This window comes from Micromys minutus, assembly GCF_963924665.1.
Source record: "Micromys minutus genome assembly, chromosome: 17".
NCBI lineage: Eukaryota > Metazoa > Chordata > Mammalia > Rodentia > Muridae > Micromys > Micromys minutus.
The window spans coordinates 47,227,169-47,248,860 of record NC_137952.1 but is presented as its reverse complement, the minus strand read 5'-3'; the positions used below and the strand labels follow the sequence as shown (position 1 = coordinate 47,248,860).

At 38.9% G+C, this 21,692-nt stretch overlaps 1 protein-coding gene across 11 annotated transcripts in view; it reads right to left on the bottom strand.

Moving 5' to 3' along the window:
* The window catches only part of MACROD2 (mono-ADP ribosylhydrolase 2), a gene marked incomplete at its 3' end in the record, with an annotated part of 1,819,824 nt that overhangs the window by 524,316 nt on the left and 1,273,816 nt on the right, over nt 1–21,692 (bottom strand). For all 11 annotated transcript variants that reach the window (XM_080931763.1, XM_080931769.1, XM_080931766.1 and 8 more), the window contains exon 8: nt 7,857–7,930. In XM_080931763.1, the coding sequence (XP_080787889.1) occupies nt 7,857–7,930 (74 nt within the window). The remainder of the gene's footprint in view (nt 1–7,856; nt 7,931–21,692) is intronic.

Here is a 21,692-nt window from a genome sequence, read left to right as displayed (position 1 = left end):
CAATGAAGCCAAAGAAGCCATTTCTCATAGAGTGAGAACAATGTGGAGAGGGAATATAGATAACCTTACCTTCAAGTCTCAAAGTTATTGACTGACATCGCTAGAGGCATGTTGGCTACCTGGCAGTGGGATTGCTAAATGACACTATCCTAGGATGTATGGGTCTTCATGAACAGGTAAATATGGAACGTGAAAGCCACCTAATGACCTAAAGCATACCCGTTCTATAGATGGTAAGGTAGTGTGAGGGTGGGCATATCATCCATTAGCTTAGCTCTAGTAGAGAATATGATATGTTAGCAGCAAATGCTGGAACATCTTGCCAAGAGATAGAAGATTCCTTGAGGCTTGGCTTTACCTCTAAAAGTAGGATTAAGAATAATAAGACAAAAGGACAAAATTTGCCTCTCACAAGCATTCTAGCACTTTTCATAAAAGATATTTCAACAAAGATATTCTGAGAGTAGGAAGTATTGTGTGTGAGAAAAAAGAAAAAAGGAAAGGGGGAGGAAAGGTGGAAGGGTGGAAGGGAGGAATGAGGAAGCCTGTAGTGTACAAGTCATCACATCAGAGTTATTCTAGACGAAACGAAGCATGGCATGTTTGAAAGCCTGTGATGAGCACCAGAGAGCTTCCACCTACACACCCTCACGAACAAGTCCAAAGATGCCATTTTAGAGGAGCTTATGAAGTTGGTTACTGATTCTTATTAGCATAGCTCTATTCTTGCACAGAATATGAAGAATTCAAAGATGGGACTTAGTGTTCAAACACACAGACTCTAACCTTAGATTCCCCTCAAAACTAACTTGGCCATTGATGCTAAAAGGAAGTCAATGCCCAAAGGACATTCTGAGGATGTCATGTGCTCTTCCAAGGCCTCCATCTACTGACCACATGCCATGTTGCAGAGGTGAAGGAGAGTACAGTGACTTCCTCCTAAACAACCGTCTCCAGGGGCTATGACATAGTATGAGAGATATAATTTTCAATTGCCAATTTAAGCATCATATCATGTTTCATTTAAAGCCCCCTTTTAAGAACCACAATGATAGGGCAGGTCCTACTCTCTTCCTTTCTCTCCCTCCCGCTCCCCCATGTGATTCCAAAACAAAAGTGACAAATAATTTTTAACACTGCATATGTTCAAAGACCTCTGCCAAGAAGGGGAAAAAATAACCTTGGCAACCGAAGTGAAAGTGTCACCATTCCTTTGTGATCTGTAGTGAGGAAACTGTGTCCTTTGCCTTGTCAAATTAGCATAAGAATTGCATGTGTTCAGGAGAATGATAGGGAATGTCTTCAGTTGACTTCTAATTCTGTTTCTCAAGGTGGTGAAAACTTTTCAACTTCTCAATAAACCCTGGTTTAGTATTTGCATGTTGGCACAGGGGAGCAGCAGAGCCCACCTCTTCCATGTAATAAGAACTGACATCTTGGGGCTGGGAGAAGACTCAGTGAATGTACCCTTACTGTGTAGTCTGGTGGACCTACTTCAGGATTGTTAGTAGGCAAGTATAAAAGCAGGTATTCCTGCACATGCCCGGAATCCCAGTGCCAGCCATGAGTGAAACAGACATAGGAGAGTTACTAGTGTTTGCTGGCCAGCCAGCACACTCAACAAATTCCAGGCACAGCATGATTGAAGAGGACACCTGATGTTCTCCTCTGGCTTCCATATGCCTTACAGGGAGCATACATGTGCTTATCACAGACATACACACACACACATACACACACACACACACACACACAGAGAGAGAGAGAGAGAGAGAGAGAGAGAGAGAGACATAGAGACAGAGAGACAGATAGAGAGAGACAAAGATCTTTATAGATAACATAGGATAATGTCTAAAGTCTCAGAAACATGAGCACTAGATATTCCCTAGGCTGATACGGCGTCTCCACATAGCAACATAGCTCGTCAAGCCAATTCTGTAGAAAGGCTACTTAAAGTGACAAAGAGTAACATCACAGGTGTTGCACTTCCCTCAGAAGTCACAGAGCAAGCAATTGAAATGACATAGGGATGATACTTAACGTTTTCAATAACAATCTGTGTAAGATACATAGTAAAAAATCCATGTGTGGCAAAACCTCCAAAATGTACACATGACGCAAGGAATCTTCTATCTTCTCCAGCACAGAAGAAAACCACCTTTGAGTTTGAAAAGACAGTAGAGTGGCTCCTGTGTCATTCAGTTTCAGCTTCAGCTAGGGACCCATTAATTAAAGAAAGCATTTCTCCAGTAACTCCTTCATTTCAGAACAGGGCCCTGGTTTACTGGGGGAGAGGTAGATACTATGAGGAAAAACAGCAAAAACTATCTTCACGGAGTAAAGAAAGGCTTTATATCCCACAGTCTGCATAGATGAATATATGGCTGGCCTCAGGTGCAGTATGGTCTCCTAGCCAGAAGACTGTGCATGACTTTGGCTTTAACTAGAGCTTCCTATACTGCTAAGCATTTGCCTGTCCTCTGCCTTATAATTGGTGGAGGTTCAGTTTCCCTCCACTGTGCAACTGAGATTTGATTGGAACTCCAAGATGCCTATGTACGAGTGCCCCCAAAGCTAGTGGTCTGTCTCAGACTATATTGCTCCTGTCTTATCTCCTAGGAAGACTTTCTTGAAGAGTTAACAAGCCCACTGCATGCTATAAAACAATGCTCCCTTAGGAAATTTGAAATATTGAATGTGACCCTAATAAATTGGAAATATCTTATAACATCAGGCCCTTTGCAGATTTTAGAGGAAAAGACATCCTGTTCTGCTTTCTATGGAAAAATTACAAGGAGGTATGCTGCTCTAGAGATCCATAACCAAATGCCACATGAGTCCCTGGTGTCCAGCAATAGAGCAGGCCCTGTAGAAACATTTCTTAGGCTAACTTCCAGATATGAATGGAAGTGTCTCAGAGCCTTGGAGTGGAAAAAATCATGATTTCACATGAAATGACATTTTTACTTGCATGGAAAATGAGGAATGCGTTAAGCTGTATCTGATACCCCACAGCAGACACCTCAAGTTAGAAGTGTGAGCCACATTCCCACTGCTCATTTCCATAAGACCCGTTGATTTTACATTTCTACCTGTGTAATAAAATTACTCCTTATGAAGCTCTTACACAAACGTTACCATTCTAGCCGCTGTCAACTTTCAACAGCCAACTCATATTCTTTTCCTTTGTTATTCTGAAATTCCCAAATTTTAAAATATATCTTAGCTGTAGCCACTAGTGCACAGCCTGCAGCCCCACCCATATGCTACGGCTTCTGGTCTTCTTGCTCTGTGTGCTAACACTCTAATCAAGGTTTCCATTTCTTCATATTCACATTGTGTTCTGGGTCTCAGGAAGAACTCTTTTCACGGATTGCCTGACCATAATAACTTAGCTTTTAGCAGTGAAAAATATTTTGTTTTTTAATTTTTCTAGTTTTCAATTCTGGGACTACATGTTTAGGGTCCAGTTCTCTCCTTCTATTCTTCCTGAGATTCTTCTATTTATTGATTTATTTGTTTATTTATTTTTATTTTTGTAAGCTGCTTCATGTCACTCAGGACTGTACAGTTGGATTAGCCAGGCCCCCTTATGCAGGTTCTCCTGAGCTCCTGAATCTGTCATGAAAGCCATCCCCCCACCATTTAGATGTGGAGAAAACTAAGGAAATACATGATGGGGACAGAACGTAGATCACAGGGCTACAGTTGGGACCCTCTGGGTATGGAATGTTTCATGGATGCTGCCAGTGGTTTGTGAAATCACATACCTGACCACTGTGTTCAGAAAAGAAAAGTATCCTCTCTAAAGCTTCAGAAATAAGGGGGTTCCTAGATGGCAAAGCACAAAAGCTCATCCAGTCCGTACCAATCGTCATCCACAGTGTGATGCCTGGACCTCCAGAGAAGGGGCCACTGGGGAAGGGAAGCATGCACTAACAAGAGAACATCATATTATCACCACCCCCTTTTCTTTCAGGAAACTTTCAGGGGATTTGATCAACCAAGAGTCCCATTGCATAACCTTTTCCCACCAAGCACAAGACTGGCCTTGCCTCACTCAAAGCTGACTGACCTGTAATTGCATAGATGGATCACAATGGGGCCATGTGTAAGCAGGCTAATTAGGTGAATAATAATAATAGTAATAATAATAATAATAACGGCAATGTCGTTAAGAAGTAACAGTAGGGAAATTTCTGAGTGAAAAGGGAAATAAAGACTGCCACACTTCTTGTGCGTATAGTTCAGAATTGCAATCACCAATCAAACTGCTCAAGGCCTGGCTCTGAAACTGGTAAGATGCCCATTTTATACACTATGGTTGGTTTTGATGGCATTTCTCCTCTACCCACGCTGTGTAAGCGCTTCTTTCAACTCCCCTTACACTAAGACAAGACTGATGTCTCACTTTGTCTCTCTTGTTTTACATTAAGCTGCAGGCATGGATAATAGATTATTATATTGGAGAATTAGTCAGATTACTGAAATGAGATCATATTTGATTTTCTTTCTATATGTTTTTATATAAATATGCCTTGTAATATTTCTCTTCAACACAGTAAGTACACAAAACGTTTACCTGGGTATATTCTTGACTCTCTACAGACGTCCAATTCCACATCAGGCACCATATTGAATTCACCTTTACAATCTATATCACTGTTTATCCTGGTATTTAGCATTCTCTATTTTATATAAGAACTTCATTTTCTTATTTCCTGGAACTTAGTTACAGGATGCCTTTCATTTAGTTAAAAAAAATCTGAAAAAGTTATATACAGAATCTCTGTGCTTATGTGTTTCTTATGTTGAGATGATGTTTCTGTCAGCCTTGGTTACTGATAAATCCAATGTCCCCTGATGACTTACGACAAACAAATAACATGAACAACAAGTAAGGTGCTGCTGTTTTATAACCATGAGACTTGTGGATGGCTTGTAGCTGTGGAATAAGCAAGCCAACTCACAGAAATTGACCTTCAAAGCCTCTACTTTACAATGTATATTAAAACTCATCCTTGCTCCTTCCTTTAATAGCATCAGATTCTTCCAAAAGTCCCCACATTTTACCTGGATTTGATGCAAGTCCCTCAGCTGAGTCCCCTCCATCTTTCTCTGACATTTCTAATGGATATTTTCCAAAGAGCAGCAGTATTAGTATTTAAAGATTTAAGTAGATCACGTTACTCCCTCATGCCAGTCTTATACCCTACTGCGAGCACTACCATAGTGCAGTATGCCACAGTACACTAAGCACGCTGCCCTGCACCATAGTAAACAAATAGTATGTTCCAAAGCTCCCTATTGAGCAACTTCTGCCAGAGTCTCCAAATCTGCCTCTTTCCATTTTTCCTTCAACACTCATCACACTCCCTTTCTACCTCTTGTCAGCAGTAAGCTCATGTCCCATTCCCCATGCTGCTTTTGTCTTCCTTTGTAACTGGCCAACCACTTTATTAGAGCTTTCCCTCTTCTCTACCCATTTCCCACCCCTTCATCTCACTTCTCCCCAGTCCCTACCCTGACCCAATCTACCTCTGATTTTGTCTTCATGTTTTCTCTTCTGGAATGTTATACTTCAAGCACTTCGGGGGGCTTAGCTCACACCCTCTCATTATAAAAAATGTTTTCCTCTAACATCATAGCTTCAGAAAAGTCTAGGTGGGTTTTACATACTTCCTCATAATCCATTATGTAGTTATGATGCTTGATTTCATAAAGAATTCTTTGGACTGTCTTATTACTTTATGTGCTTAATTTGCTTCTCTCTTCAAAGATGATGACTATCAAAAGACAGAGCCTATTTGTTTATCTTTTGGTGTTTTGTCCCAGGTAGAAATTTGCCTAGTGGATTTCCATAAATATTTATTAAATGGATGAAGAAGGGAATAACTCACTGAAACAATCAAGATGTCAAAACAACACTGTACCAGAAAGACAAGAATTAGAAGCAACATTCTTTCAAAGATCCTTAGACTAGTTTGTTTGGTTAAGCAGAGCAAACTCTACATCAAAATACAATTGAATAATCAGTTTGCAAAGTTTTATCTCTAGTCACTTATAATTTATTTATTCAGCAAAATGAGATGATTCCAAATTAACTTGCTGACATGCATAAATATGCATTAAAACAGGAAGCTCTTAAAAGGCAACCAGCACAAGATATATTTACTGTTGCCACAACTAGCACGTTCCTGAAGCAAAATGACATAAATTTTCTAAATGTCCAAGATGTACATGAGAAAATGATATGGAACCAAAAAATTGGCTAAGACACTGACTCAGTTTGAGAATTCAGTAGGAGACACAAAGAACTCATTTCAAAAAGTTCTTTAGACATCTTCACTGGGATCAATGTGCTACCACAGTTCCTCCTGCACCATGCCTGCACAGATGCAGCTGTGTTCTCACTTTGATGATAATGGAATAAACCTCTAAACCTGTAAAGTAATCCTAATTAAATGTTGTCCTTATATAAGGATTGCCTTGGTCATGGTGTCTGTTCACAGCAGTAAAACCCTAAATAGGATGCTGAGAAACACGGAATGAGATGAAACCGTGGGACTTTCTATTATTGGAAATCTTATCTAATTTTTTGTTGCTAGAAATGTGTGATGTTCTAGACCCAAAGGATGGCTGTAAAGATAAGAAATATTTTCAAACTAGAGACAGTAGTCCCTTGTTTTTCTTTTCTTTCTTTCAGGCAAGTTTCAAATTTGTGGAGTAGGAAGAGAGGACAGCAAGATGTACATATCAGCCATATGGGCTTCACTTCTATTAGAGGTTAACAATATTTCTATGTGGTTAGGGAAATGTTGGAATTATAATAATTAGAAAATGACACTACTACTTCTTTAAACATGTAGAATAACAAAGATGTCATCAATAGAATACCTTAACAGTCTCTTTCCCATATTCAGTTATTTCCAAATATTTTGTCTTTCACCCAAAGGGAAAGTTAAACTCACGATTATAAATGCAAACAAAACTCACTGTAATAATTAAACGGCTATCTAAAGAAGAAAATCAGAACAATCAGAGAAAGGAATGATGCACGGAGTTGTGCACTGCCTGTAACTTTCACGCTGTTTTGATGGGGGACCCAGCAATCTCCTGAAGTATACCTCTTCCTGCTGTAGCTACACTTCCACTTTATTTAAATGAGTGATTCTCTTACTTATCATTCTCCATATCCCAGCATATGCCATAGACGTCACAGAAGGAGTAGAAATGTAGATGAGATATGTGCCTGAATAAAAGCATTTCATTTCACTAAGAAAAAAGGAAAGAGAGAAAGGAAGGAAGAAAGGAAGGAAGGAAGGAAGGAAGAAAGAAAGAAAGAAAGAAAGAAAGAAAGAAAGAAAGAAAGAAGAGAAAGAGAAACTGGCCGTAGATGTCAGTTAACAATTATGCAATCTGATTGCAGTCCCACACCTAGAAGTTACATTGGGAAAGGGCCTAGATATAAATAAAGATGGAGCTCACTTACAAATGTAATGTTATACTGCAAAAACAAGAAAGTCAAACTAGTTTGTCTAAAGAAATCAGCACAGGGAAAACAAGGAATTAGCAACAAATCCAATCCAACCTCCTGTTCCCACATAATGCCCCAAAAGAGTAGAGTTTGAAGCTACGAGTCTGTTCTTCCAGCTCATTTTCTCCACCAAACTGGTTTTTATGTCTACCTTAGCCAATTGTTTACAGGAACATATTTAACCCCAAGCAGCCTAAAATGAAGAAAAACCAAGTCATAAGGAGCAGGTCTGGTTGGTATTGAGGCAGCTTCTCTACCACTATCTTAATATCAGATAAAATCACATGATCTGGAATAATCATTGTGTTGCTCCTCTTACCTCCTGCTGATTCTTGGCCAGCCATTCCTTAATTGTTCCTAGGGCAATGACTGCTGCAGGCTCATTTGGAAAACCTACATGAAAAACATAGAAAGGCACATGAATAAAACAAGGAAGGGATGCAGAATCAACCAAGGATCACGAATGGATTGATGTCATTACATGGTATTCCATTCAATAAACAAGTGAAATAAGGCTGGTGGTAATACATTTTTACATGGATGTGAAACTTTCAGTCATTGACATGGTACTAATGAGACAAGCTCTGTACACATACGCAATAGTTTGTAATATGCTTTATCACAGTAGTGCTGAGGTCAAAGTTTACAATCTACCTCAGCTTTTTTTCTTTTTTCTAAAAATAGATTTCTTTTCTTCTTATAGAAGATTTCTGATTATAAGTGCCCCCACACTTCTCCCAGATCCACCCTACCCACCCAAGTCCACATCCCCTTTCTCTCTCCTATTAGAAAACAATTAGGCATCTGAAAATGGCAATAAAATATAATAATCATAAAACAAACAAAGAAGCAGAAAAACAAAGAGCCACAGAAAAATCACAGAGACACACATTAGCACATTAATAAATACAGAAATTTCACCAAAAACCAAATTGGAAGCTATAATATATAAACCAAACCCATAATATATAAATTATAGGCCTATATGGTAAATGGAAGAAAAGAAAGAAAAAAAAAAAAAAACTCAAGTATTATGAAACCCTTCTCCCCAGAAAACAAAAGCAAAACAAAACAAAAAATATTCCAAAATTAGCATTGAATTTGTTTTATGTTTTAAAGCTCTTCAGCTTTAAAACCCAATAAATCTGGCTAAGAGAAAGCATGTGGTTGGTGTAAAATTGTATGGTCAATATTCTGTCAATGAACTGCCACAAGACAAGGAAAATAGCATGGCAAATAGCCACAGGAAAGAAATCTATTATCAGCATTCAGTGATGATTCTAGCTCTACTTGGAGATACTAGAGAATACATGTAGGATGCAAATCACATTAACTAAACTGACCTTCTGTGGACAGGTTTGATTTTACCATAGCAGTAAGAGTGGCAGAGTTATGCTTCATTGCAGCATGAACATACATTAGGAATGTCAAAAGCACATCCAATACGGATCTTTAGCTAATGTCACCTGAACACATCCCTAGGCCATCAGAATCATTATACAACTGGCTAACCGAAGTAGAAGAAGGAATAATCTTATAAACTAATATTTCTCTGATGTGGCAAGAGGAGACATGAGTGACTATTTTATTGAAACATGTTTTAAGCTCTCTGCAGGCTTCTTTATCACCAAACATCACTGCCTGTCTGCAAGTCTTCAGTCTCTTATTTGATGTACCTTTCTAGGTTTCCATATTCCACTATATTTCATTTTGCTCTATTTTTCAGTTTTTCAAAATGATGTACAAGTATACATTTTAGTGGTAGTTAATGTGATTATGAAGTTGCAGAATCATCACTGTTGCCCAGAGTATTTTAATGGTCGCTGAAGATATTCTGTACTGCCAACAGTCATAGCAAAGCTAGCGTCCTGGCAGAATGTCACTCCCATTAGCAGTGCCTTCCTGAACTTTGCTATGCACCTTCTATTTCCTCCTCTAATTCTCTAATTCTTCTCAGGTTCCTTCCCCCTTTTCCTTAGAAGTGTCACATCATTGTCCTTCTAAGTCTTCACACCTAGCCTTTTTTGTACATTCTATTCTAGCCAGTTTCAACACCAACCACTAGATTCTTGGTGAGATCCCTTCTAGTCAGAGTCTCTTACAGCATTGCCTGGCCTGACAAAGGAAGAGAAACATTGCTGTGTGAAGAGTTCCTCTGGTGGCAAATATATAGGACTGTGTTTGTACTGATGGGCCAGCTCTCCGTGGCCCTCAGAGAGCAACTAGAAAAGATAAACAATCATCACAGTGCCTTTGTTTGCAAGCATTTGAGAACAAATATTGCTTTCCTGATTAAGATTTCCACAAATTGTGCTAGAGATTACATCAGGAAGCTAGGGGCAGATGACACGGCCATGATCCATTTATTTTAATTTATAACCCAACGGGAACCTCTGTTATATGAAGAATACAAATGTGTTTTGAGCACTTGTAAGTGACTATGTGATATTTAGCATTCATTTAAAAAATGAATCCTTTGTTAAAAGAAAATTTTTAATTATTATTAAAAAAGCTGTTAATTAGAAAACTAAGTATTTGACATTTGCCTACTTTTTACCCAGGCCTTTTTAGGGTGTAAGCTATGGTTCTAATTGCTAAGTTGGGTACCATTTATAGAAGTTAAGTTCTGGTTCTTCCTTCCAGCCCTGTGCTCCCAGAAACAAGACTCGGTCTCAAAATATATTTACAAACACCTTGGCTATATAACTAGGCTCTACTCTCACTAGATTATAACTAAAATAACCCAATTCTTTCAACCTTCATTTTGCCATAGGTTGGTTTCCTGTGCGTAGGCATCATCAGTTGAGTCACTCTTATCACATCTTTGCAGGCAAATCGTGCTGTACCTGGCTCCACCCCAGACTTTTTTCTTAATTTAATATCCTTTTTTGTATCTTCTTTTATTCAAATGAATTATTATTGAACCGAAAAAAAAAAATAACCCAAGTTACTATCTAGATACTTTTAACAAGATGCCATACAATAAAATTCCAAAGTCTAGGAAAGAAAATAAATACGAAAATATGCAACCATTGGGAAGACACAGATGAAGGGGACCAGGCAACACATGACAGAAGGTTAGGGGATGGACATGTGGAGAAGCCATTAAAAAAAAAAATGTTGTTCGCAGAAGTAAAAAGGCAGTGGCAAGGCAGTGACAAAACAGGCAGGAGAAATGAAAGGGAGATTTGAAAACAGACAAACCAGCATGAGTGCATGAGTCTGCACACGGAAAATAAAGTGCACTTTTCCCACTATGGACTTAACTATAGAACCTTGTCAGGTTTTCTTTCCCTAAGTCGAACACTGGCATCAGAAGTCACATTTTTCATGAGATGCTCCAGCAGAAAACCACAACCTGTCTTCTCTGTGGCTTGCAGGTTCTGGCAGTGCCTTTCTCGGAGTCACAGAGGTGTGTCACCACTTTTCCTGCTGGCGACTGATGCCTGAACAGTGTGTCCCCCAGGAGTGTGGACTCTACTTCCTTTCTTTCCTTTCCTATTGGTCTCAGGTGAGGTCTTGTTGGTCCTCAATTGAGCTGTACTTGATTCTTAGTTGTGCTGTGTTAGTCTTCCCCAACCTACACAATGCCCTGGGCCCACACAGTCTTTCCCATGGGCCACCACTGAAAACCTTAATCCAAATTTTGTTCATACTGTAGCCCAACAGTGTCATAGTACTTCTCTCTGCATTAGCCTTCTGCTGGCCCCACGGGCTCTTCTCAGACTTGTCTTTGCTTATTTTCTCAAGAAATTCTTCTCCAACTTTAAGATATATTTAGTAATTACTCAAAACAAAATTATAGGGCTATGGCCATGTAATAAATACTGTCATCACTTTCAATTACAGTGGCTGTCTGCACTAACACTCACCTTTAGAAGACATAATTCCCCACAGACAAAATTAGACAAGTTCTTAGAGAACCATGGCAACCTAGGTCAGTTCTCAATTATCTGTGACCTCTTGGTCACCCTCACGTATATCAAAGCCTCTGGCACAGAGTTATGGTTTTCATCATGATCTTAGGGCTCTCTGTGTCCCTGGCTGATTTCAACACCCAAGACTACGACCTACCCAATGGCCACTTGACATGTACTTGACCTGTTCATCTCCAAAATCAACCTTCTTCTTTCTACCTCAGATGCCTCTTCCTTAGGTCAGGCTTTGAAACTCAATGTAACATTTTCAATCTAACATTAAGGAGTAAGCCACTCAAAACCTGTTTTCCATTTGGTCTTCTTAGCTGCTTCCCAGGGCATTCCCCTTTGCAAGCATTGAATGCCTCCTGTCTACCTACGATAGGCCTGGTCAATCTGCATCAACAGTCCTCTTAGGTGCTTTTGGTTCCTTTGTATTTCTCTAGGCTCACTCTTGCCACATTGCTAGCTGCTTTCCCCCTTAAGTGGAACTTCATGGATGGCCTTTTCCTGTGTTCTCACACTTGCTCATATAACTTCTGTAGAGATAAAAGACAGAATTATAAATAAATTTCCCTTACTTTGATCACTAGGCCTGACTATGGGGAGCTCACAGCATAATGACTCAGGATGCAGCCTGTATCCATCTTTAGACTGACTCCTAATGAGTTATGGCCCCTGTACAAATGGCCAGTCTGAAGAAAAACAAATTGGGCTATAAACTTTACGACTCAAGAAGAAAGTAAGATGCCAAGCCATCCATTCAAGTATTGACCCTGCCCAAATGGTCCACAAAATAGACCGAGTAACAACCTATTTAACTACTACTACTACAAAATAAAACAAAAACAAAAACAAAACATTTCCAACCCTTCTCCGCTATGACAGCCCCTCCAGGAACTTGTCAACTGCCCTCTGGTTGCCCACTTCAACTATTTTCTTTCTTTTTCTGTCTCTGTGTATCTGTCTTTTTGCCTCTGTTTCTGTCTGTCAGTCTGTCTCTCTTTGTGTCTACCTGTCTATTTCTGTCTCTGTCTGTCTTTGTCATTTTTTTCCCCTGTCTATTCCCATGTGAGTGAGCAGGCATGTTACAAAGCACAGCTAGATATCAGAGGACAAGTTGTAGATTTAGGGGATGGCACATGAATCATCAAACTTGGCTGCATGTACCTGTACCCACCAAACCATCTTACTGTCTTGATAACTTTCCTCTGTGTCTGTGCCCTGTTATACTCATTTATAGGTGGTTGCCACTTCACACAGCAAGTGGATGGCCCACCTAAAGAATTTAAAGGAGCTTATCTGGAGGACAAATGTGGTTATAGTCAATAGTCGGATAGGTTTATATTTCTTTTGATTTCTCTGTAACTGCTATTTCTGGCTCTTCCTGCTCCTATTCCTCCTCCTCCCTCTCCTCCCTCTTTTCCCCTGAAGGCTCTAACCCATAAATATGAACCCTTGCCCCCAAACTTTATAAAACACACATTTGCTTCAACCACAGTGACTACTCTTTGGCTAAGATTTCATTGGGTGAATTAAGTCCCTAAACTTCATTTTACTTTCTTACTCTTGCTTCCCAGCTGTGTCTCTCTGAGGAGGTAAAAAGTCTCTATATTATTCCTTCCTTTTTATTTCTCCATCAACAGAGAAGGGCTTTTAGGTGTGGACAAGGTAGTATTGCCCTGGTTTCTTACAGAGAAATATGAGCTCAATTACCTATTATCTAGAGGATGCATCTGTGCAGACCCACAATGTGTTGAGTCTCCTCCTTTACTTCTGGAAAGCATTCTTAAGAATCTACATTCCATCTTCAGAATCTGAGAGTAGGTTTTGTTGTTATGTTGCTGCTGTATGTATGTATGTATGTATGTATGCATGTATAATAGATCTTCATATAATTCCTGGAACACTAGTACTTCCAGGGCATTCTGAGCCAGGGCTCCATTACACAGACTGATTTGTCACAATGTCTACAATTTCTAGGTCCAGCTAGCCATCAGAAAACCACGTTCTACACCTCCCATCCTCCTTCCTTGTTTTTTACTCCTTCACCCTCTCCATATTCCTCTCCCCTTGATTCTCCTGGAAAAATGTTCACCACTTCTTCAGGGGAAAAGATGCCAACTGCAACTACATGGCTAACAAATGAAGTTGGCTCACTGCATAGTTTCTTTCCATTCTCATACAAGATCATTAAAGCCTTTATATTACAGCAATTTCTGGCTGATATGTAACATTCTGCAATTTACTTACTCTTGTGAGGCTAAAATATATACAGAAAAGCTTTTAAAAACCTTAGCAACAATAAACCCTACCTAAAACCAATAGCGAACAACAACCTTTTAATTTAAAAACCTGTGAACATGCATCTTAATTTGCTACTCTGTGTCATAAATGCAATTTACATTTAAGTCTTGTAATAGGTTAGAAATTTTATTTCTAATTTTGCTGTGTCTCATGATATTAAGGAAGGAAAAACTAAATTGTTTGAAGACCACTAAAGTTCCTCATGTCAAATTTTAGAACAGTGATACAAATTCAGAATCTAGTTCTTCATTTAAAACCGAGGTGCTCTGAAGCTTTGTTTATAATTTTTGTTTGTTTATATTTGTTTTTATACATATACGTGTGAGTGTATGTACATGCAGATATCTGGACATGTGTGATGTGTGACTGTATGTGTGTAAATATGTGCATGTCATTTCATTGGCACACATGCTCTTAAGATACTGATCTGCTTTTCGTAACATTATGAGACTATCTTTGAAGATAGACAGTGTACATTCTATCAAATTAATTATATTCCCTGCTAAGTTTATCCAGCATTTAAATACCTAAATCTGGAGTCTTCACTAAGGCCCATTTAAAATGTCATTGTTCTAAGTTATGTTTAAAAGTTACAGAAATATTAAAACTAAAAAAATGACTGGTTTCTCTTTCATACTGCTAAAATTGTCCTGCCTGTTTGATGACCAAAGATTACTGGTCTAAATCCTAAGATTAAAATGGCTAGAAGGATGGTGTTCGTTGAGGATAGAAGATCCAGCAGCATAGAATGACAAGATCACTCTGAATGAGTCCTGCAGCTCGAGAGACAATGTTGTCTGTCTTCATTTTCAGAAGGGTGTGAGAACTGAACTGGAGCCAGTGTCATATTCTCCAAGTGGGGAGCTCAGAGAAACCATCTGTGGTCAACAAGACCCTGACTCATCCAGGCAGATGGAATACCTGGTAATGGACAATTAAAAGGGACCTGGGCACCTATTAAGTTTCCTTGGGTAACCCTTAAGCAGTGGAAGATGAACTAATTATCAAAAAAGAGAAAAGAAATTAACTTGGGATGAGCTACAAGGTCTCAAATACCAAGCAAGACCAATACAAAACACAACCAGCAATAAAGCCATTAGTACAATCACAAGGCAAAGTCTACTCACCCTTAGAAGACTGCATCTGGACATGCTCTATCCAGAGCACCTCATATTCCCAAAGCCTTACAAGTGACAAACTCTAGCTATCTTAATGCAGAATTGTCAAATGTTGTTGAGAATGCCCACACTACTTTTAGTTAATATCCTGAAGGAAGTTGTGCCAAAGAACTGGTAGAGTAGTTAAAACAGTGAAAGGAGCTTTACACATACATGGGTAAGTGATGATGTTAAAACCTCATAATGAATATAAAGAAATACTGAGATAGTTCATAAGTGTCTTCATTGGGGTTTCTGTTGCTGCCATGAAACACCATGACCAAAAAGCAAGTTGGAAAGGAAAGGGATTTATTTGGCGTACACTTCTAAATCATAATCGATCATTGGAAGAAATTGGGGGAAAAAAAACTCAAGCAGGGCTCAACCAGAAGGCAGCAGCTGATGCAGAGACCATGGGGGAAGTACTGCTTACTAGCTTGTTTCTCATAGCTTGATTACTATGTTTTCTTATAAAACCTAGGACCAGCAGTGTGGGGACTGCATCGTGATCTGGGCCCTACCCCACTGATCACTAATTGAGAAAATGCCTTACACCAGGATCTTATGGAGGCATTTCTTGATTGAGGCTCCATCTCTGATGACTCTAACTTGTGTCAAGTTGACAGACAAACAAGTCAGTACAGGAAAGTATGGCTTACGAGTTTAAATATCATGGAAATGGGTGGACGTGATTGTGGTTGTTACTTATTCTTAGTGAGCAATGGAAAAGAAGGCTAGAATTTTTCATTTTTGAGTTTGGATGCAACATTGTCAAATACCAATTTGGATGGATGAAGTTGAAGCCATGAAAGTTGAAGGCAACTTAGTATGTAACAAAATTGGGATAAAATGGTGACAGGTACAAATTTTGTCATGATAAATGTAGTCCATTTTTCATTAAGAAAATACTTAGGATGGTATCTTAGTCAAGGTTTCTATTCCTGCACAAACATCATGACCAAGAAGGAAGTTGGGGAAAAGGGGTTTATTCAGCTTACACTTCCACATTGCTGTTCATCCCCAAAGGAAGTCAGGACTGGAACTCAAGCAGGTCAGGAAGCAGGAGCTGATGCAGAGGCCATGGAGGGATGTCACTTACTGGCTTGCTTCCCCTGGCTTGCTCAGCCTGCTTTCTTACAGAACCCAGGTAGACAAGCCCAGGGATGGTTCCACCCACAATGGGCTGGGCCCTCCCTCCTTGATCACTAATTGAGAAAATGCCTTACAGCTGGATCTTACAAAGGCATTTCCTCAACTGAGGCTCCTTTCTCTGTGATAACTCCAGCTTTGTGTCAAGTTGACACAAAACCAGCCAGTGCAGATAGCTTCTGGTATTCAAATGTAGAATGGAAAAGAGCCTGCTTTTTAGCAAAATTACTGTTACAATATTAATTAATCCACACAAATGATTTTACATATATATTTTCCAAATTTAGGAACTAATTATCTTGTCCAATAAACAAATATTGATGCTCTTGTCTGTCTGGTCACCTCTTCAGTTGACAGTGGACTCAGTTTATGAATAAGAATCTGAAAGATTGGTGAAACATTTATTTAATCTGATTCATTTTAGAATTAAGTGGGATCAGAATTTGGTGTTTACAGATCATGAAAAATAAAAGACGGCTGTCATGGTAGCACAAGTCAAAGGATTTATTAGTATAGAAGTCATGAAAACTGACATTTTGAAGGGGATGATCCTGGAAGTAATTAACTGACCTTATTGTATGATGTGTCAGGACACAATCTTTTAATTATCAAGTGAGGGCTCTAGCTAAATGTTCATAAACAAGAGTATTCAGGCCACAATTATTTACTATATCAAAGTAATACCATTGTCAGATGTATATCTAATATGTAAGGGGGAATCTGTGATGGATGGAGAGCTGTGTCCTGTCAAATACACAGTACCAATAGTAAATTTTAAATAGCTATATAAGTTGATCATATCAAAATAGGGTTTGTGATTGTCATATTAATAAGTATATCATGGTAAGAAGGGAAGTTTCACTATGATATTTAAAGTAAAGATTCCTGGGAACTATAGGCTCTGAAAGGTTTTTAGTTAATGATTGCTAATATGGTATTTATTATTATTTTATCAGCATATTTCATTATGAGAGAGAAAAAACAATGCAAAATAATCTGCAACATAATCAACATTGACTCTCTAAACTCATTCTAATTCTCTGTAAGTCAAAGGTGTGCACTTGGTTTCTACTAATGCGGAAATGATTCCTATTAGGGCTAAGGGTCAGGTGGGTAAAATAGGTCATCCATCTTCTTGGGCATTAATTAGTGAGGATAAAGTAGAAAATGCATTATTAGTAAGATAGATAAGAGGATAATGGCTAATGTAACTCTATATGTAAGAGTTTGAACTATGGCCCAATGAGCTCTAATTAATGCATCTTTTGAGTGTGATGCTCTTTCTGATCATAGAAAAGAGTAAACGTAGAGGTAACAAGTAGCTAAAACCTACTGAAATAAGAGAATGTATTATAGGAAGGGCACAAGGTAGAGTGAGAATCAGAGTTGAGGTTACTGATGAGGTTAATGGACATAAGGTTGCTTTGTTGAAAAGTTTTACAGCTCCAGGAAGTTGTTAAAGGAAAACTATGAAGATCTACAATGCTTGCTCCTTCTAATAATCATATATCACCCATTCTTTTCCATTAAACAGAATTTAGAAATGCTATAGTGTTGAGGATGGAGATAATTAAGAGGAGATTAATTAAATATGAAGTTTTAAGCAGAAGACTTAAACCTCTGAGAATAAGGTCTTATGCCCTCAGCATTTTGCAGGATCTACCTCCGTAAAAAGTTATATATTTTGGAGACTTCTGAGATAGTCACTAGATTTAGATAATTTTATCTACTGCATGAAGAGTACTGAAGTGTGTTGGCCCTTACATGACATCTGGATCTGACCCCAAGTTACCTACGGCACACATACAAATGGCCGGTTTCAAGAATAGAATAAATTGTCAACTTGACTACTCAGCAAAACAGTGAGATGCCCAATATTGTTATATTCATCAGATAAGACCAATTAACTTTCTTTATAATTACTGTAAAAGATGCCTAACCCTCCACAACATGTTTTCTTTTCTGATCATTTATCTGCTATCTCCCTGAAGTGTATTTAAATAAATTATCTCCCCATTTATAGATTGGTAAGTACTTTTACTGTCTACATCAGTAGCATTTCTGTTGCCATTCACAAGGTGATTTCTTCTTCTTAAAATGAAACTTCCCCCTTTCCTACTCTCTGGCCTTACATTCAGTTTTCTATGTCTTTTTCCCAGTTGCCATTTTGTCTTAGTGGTTGTTTTCTGCGGAGACACCATGACCAAGGCAACTCATTGGTCCAAAAGCTTCCATAGCTACAAACAGCATGGTCACACCTGTCACAGAAATATCAAAATCCCCGTCTGGGTCTTGTGAAGAGGCACATTCAAGGCAAATCTTATGAAAGGAAACATTTAACTGGGGACTTCCTTAAGTCTCATTCATTTGTTCTATAATGGTGGGAAGCATGGCAGCATGCAGACAGGTGATAGAGCAATAGATGAGGGCTACATCCTAATTTATAGGCAAAGACACAAGAGCTGATCCTGGAATGGGAGTTTAGAACATCAAAGCCCATCCCAATGGGCACACTTTCTCCAATAAGCTTGCCCTTACCAATCTTTATAACTATTTTATTTCAATGTATTCCTTTCCCTTGTGATAAGCGTTCAAATACATAAGCCCATGGAAGCCATTCTTATTCAAACTTCCATAGCTCCATATTCAATAGTTTCATAACACCACTTGCCTTTCCATTATAGATGCCTGTGCATCTATACCCCGTGTTTCCATAAATACGTCATTTCTAATCATTCTTTACCAGGCAGGTAACACATTTGTCTTGGCTTTCATTGATCACTTGACACACTTAGTGATGTCCATAGATGTTCAGTAAATAGATACTGAATAAAGGATTTTAGACTTGCAGTCTCGGTGTATTTAGCATAAAAATGCTGACCCTTGTGATCACAGTGGGTTTGGCTTTTGAGACTAGAAGGAAGGTAGACACTAAGATGCTGAGATGGTACACAAAGTAATTGTATCCAGTCTGTTTCCATCCAGGAAAAGAAAAGGGATCATTGATTTTTTACACAGAAGAAAACAAGGCTCCTGGTCAAAAGATGAAAAAGTGAGGGAAGCATCAAGAAAAATCTTCAAAACTGTGTCTGCTTTAATTGGACATGCGCAAACAAGAGCAACCACACTGTGCAGGGCAGGCAGCTGCAGGACAATTCTTTGTCCTCTGAACAGCCAGGCTCCAGAGGTTACACATATACAAGGAGAAAGTTTAGCCTGAGACAGCAAGATCTGCCTCCTAAGGTCCAAATATATTCTCATGGGGAGTGTTGGCATTGGATCGGGGCTTTTGTTCACAAACTCATACTGTGGTTACTCAAACAGGATGCTGCAACTTGGTTTCAGATCAGCCCGTGAATGAGATGACAGAAAATCTCCTCAGAGGAAGAGGGTGACCGAGGCTGAACAAGACATTAATAATTTAGGGCCAGTCAGGCATGGAGTTATGAGACTGTGTGCCCAGGTGTGCAAAGGATTTGTGTTTCTGCAGGCATTGTGAAGTGTTGTTCACAATGATTGGATTATTAAATTAATGTTGTTCGCACATAGATTGGATTATTAAAGTGAATGTGTGTTGTCAACACGGGGAGGGGGGTCTGACTTACACAATATATAAGTAATTTAATTTTCATCTTTACTTTTGTTTTATTATTTTTAGTTTTATTCATTTATTTACATACATATGTTAAGTGGAGATTTTTGGTTTCTTTCCAAACTCAGCTATGTCATATGATGCCTGTATGATGTCTGCTGGGCCAGACAGGTAAAAAGATGTTTTACTAAAGCAAACACATGACATGATGTTTTGCTGAAGCAGACACGTTAGCGGATGCCTGATGCTCAGAAAGAATATAAGTATGACTCTTCAGACAGTGGGAGATGGCTCTGCCTTACTAGTCTGCAGTGTTGACTCTTACCTTGTAGAATGCTGGTGATCTTCACCAAAGAGCTTCTCATGATATTCTGAAAGCTTCTTGCTTCTGTGAACTTGGGCAGTTTCTGGATCGAACTACCATTGCTGTTTGCCCAGTGCTGATATCCTTACAAGGAAGATTGGAATCTCCCCCAAAGATCTATTTCTAAACAGGCCCACAACCTCTGTTTCCTATTAACATTTCTTTTCAATACCTCTGGTGGGTGGTAGGCTAGATGGGAGGTTGAAACATTTAAGAACCATTATTAAAGGAGGTTTAGAAAAAATACTAGCCTCTTTTCTGCCTATAGATTAGGATGTAGCCCTCAGGTTCTGCCCCAGCATTGTGTGTTTATGCCCCCACCATGATGATAATGGACTAAGCCTCTGAGAATATAGGAGTGGAAAACATAGAACCTGCTTTTCAATAGAGAAACTGACATGAAAGAAAACCTGACACTGTTGTCAGGTTAAAAAGACAGAAAGAATCCAGAGTTTTGGTCACATGATTAAACTGCTGGATAAATCATTCTCAACATATGCTTCAAAACATGCAGGTCCAAGGGAAAACATACTCCTGGAGCCTGTTTGACTTGATTTGGGGCCTCCATAGTTTTCTACAAGCCAAGTCCACATTGTTTAATTTGCTGAAAGCATTATTAAATTAAAGGAACATAGACAATAAAAAAGTCTGAGCCCACACACATGTATGTATACATGTATACATGCATATGTGTGTATACTCACAACATTAGTAAACTCAAAGAAAAGCATTTTTAATATAGTACAAAGATGCATTTTCTGAGTTCATACTATGTCTTGGGATAACAGCTATTTTGACTTCTATCACTATAAATTATTATGTATATCTGTGTCAAGTCTATATTTTATCATCATTGCCCCTCTGTGACTTCTCCCAGCTTTTGCATATAATAATAGCTTGTTCTATTTCATTGCCATATTCCACTTCATTGTATGACCACAGCACAACTCCATCTAGTGTGAGTGGACAGTTGCGCTGGTCCAGTTCAGGGCTAGGATGAGTGATGGAATGTTTGGTGCTTATCATTGCTTGTTGCTGTGAAGTGGGGCTGCTGTTCTTGTTAGTTTGACTTCGATCAGTTTTACCAAGCACATTTTCAAGACGGCTGACAATTACACTCCTACAAGAACCATATAAATATTTAAAAGAGCAAACTAGTGATCAGGCATTGTGGTGCGTGTCCATAATTCTGACATTTGGGAGGCTGAATTCATAAGGATCATATTCAAGGCCAGCTTAAGCTACATAGCAGGACATTGTCTCAAAAAGCTGTAAAAAGGAATCCATGTGTCATGATGCCCTTTGCAACTATATTTTGACTATATGTTAAGAGAATAGAGATAGCTTTAGGTCATTCAGTGCTTCTATAACTTCAGGTTAAGACAAGGCTCCAGATGTCAACACAAAGCAGGTGGGTTGTTCAGTCAAGTACACTTGAAATAAGAGAGAGATGAGATGACACAGATGTCACATTAGATGGATGCTTTCCTCTGACACCAATGCTAAACTGATGTTACCCGCATAAGGGCTCGTGGTAGGACAACATGGCCGTGATGGCTCACAGATGATTCTACTGCACCTCTGGACTATTTGCTATTACTGTCAAAAACCTAAGATGATCTCAACACAAAGACAGTGAACCTGGCTTTAACTTTTCTGTATACAAAAT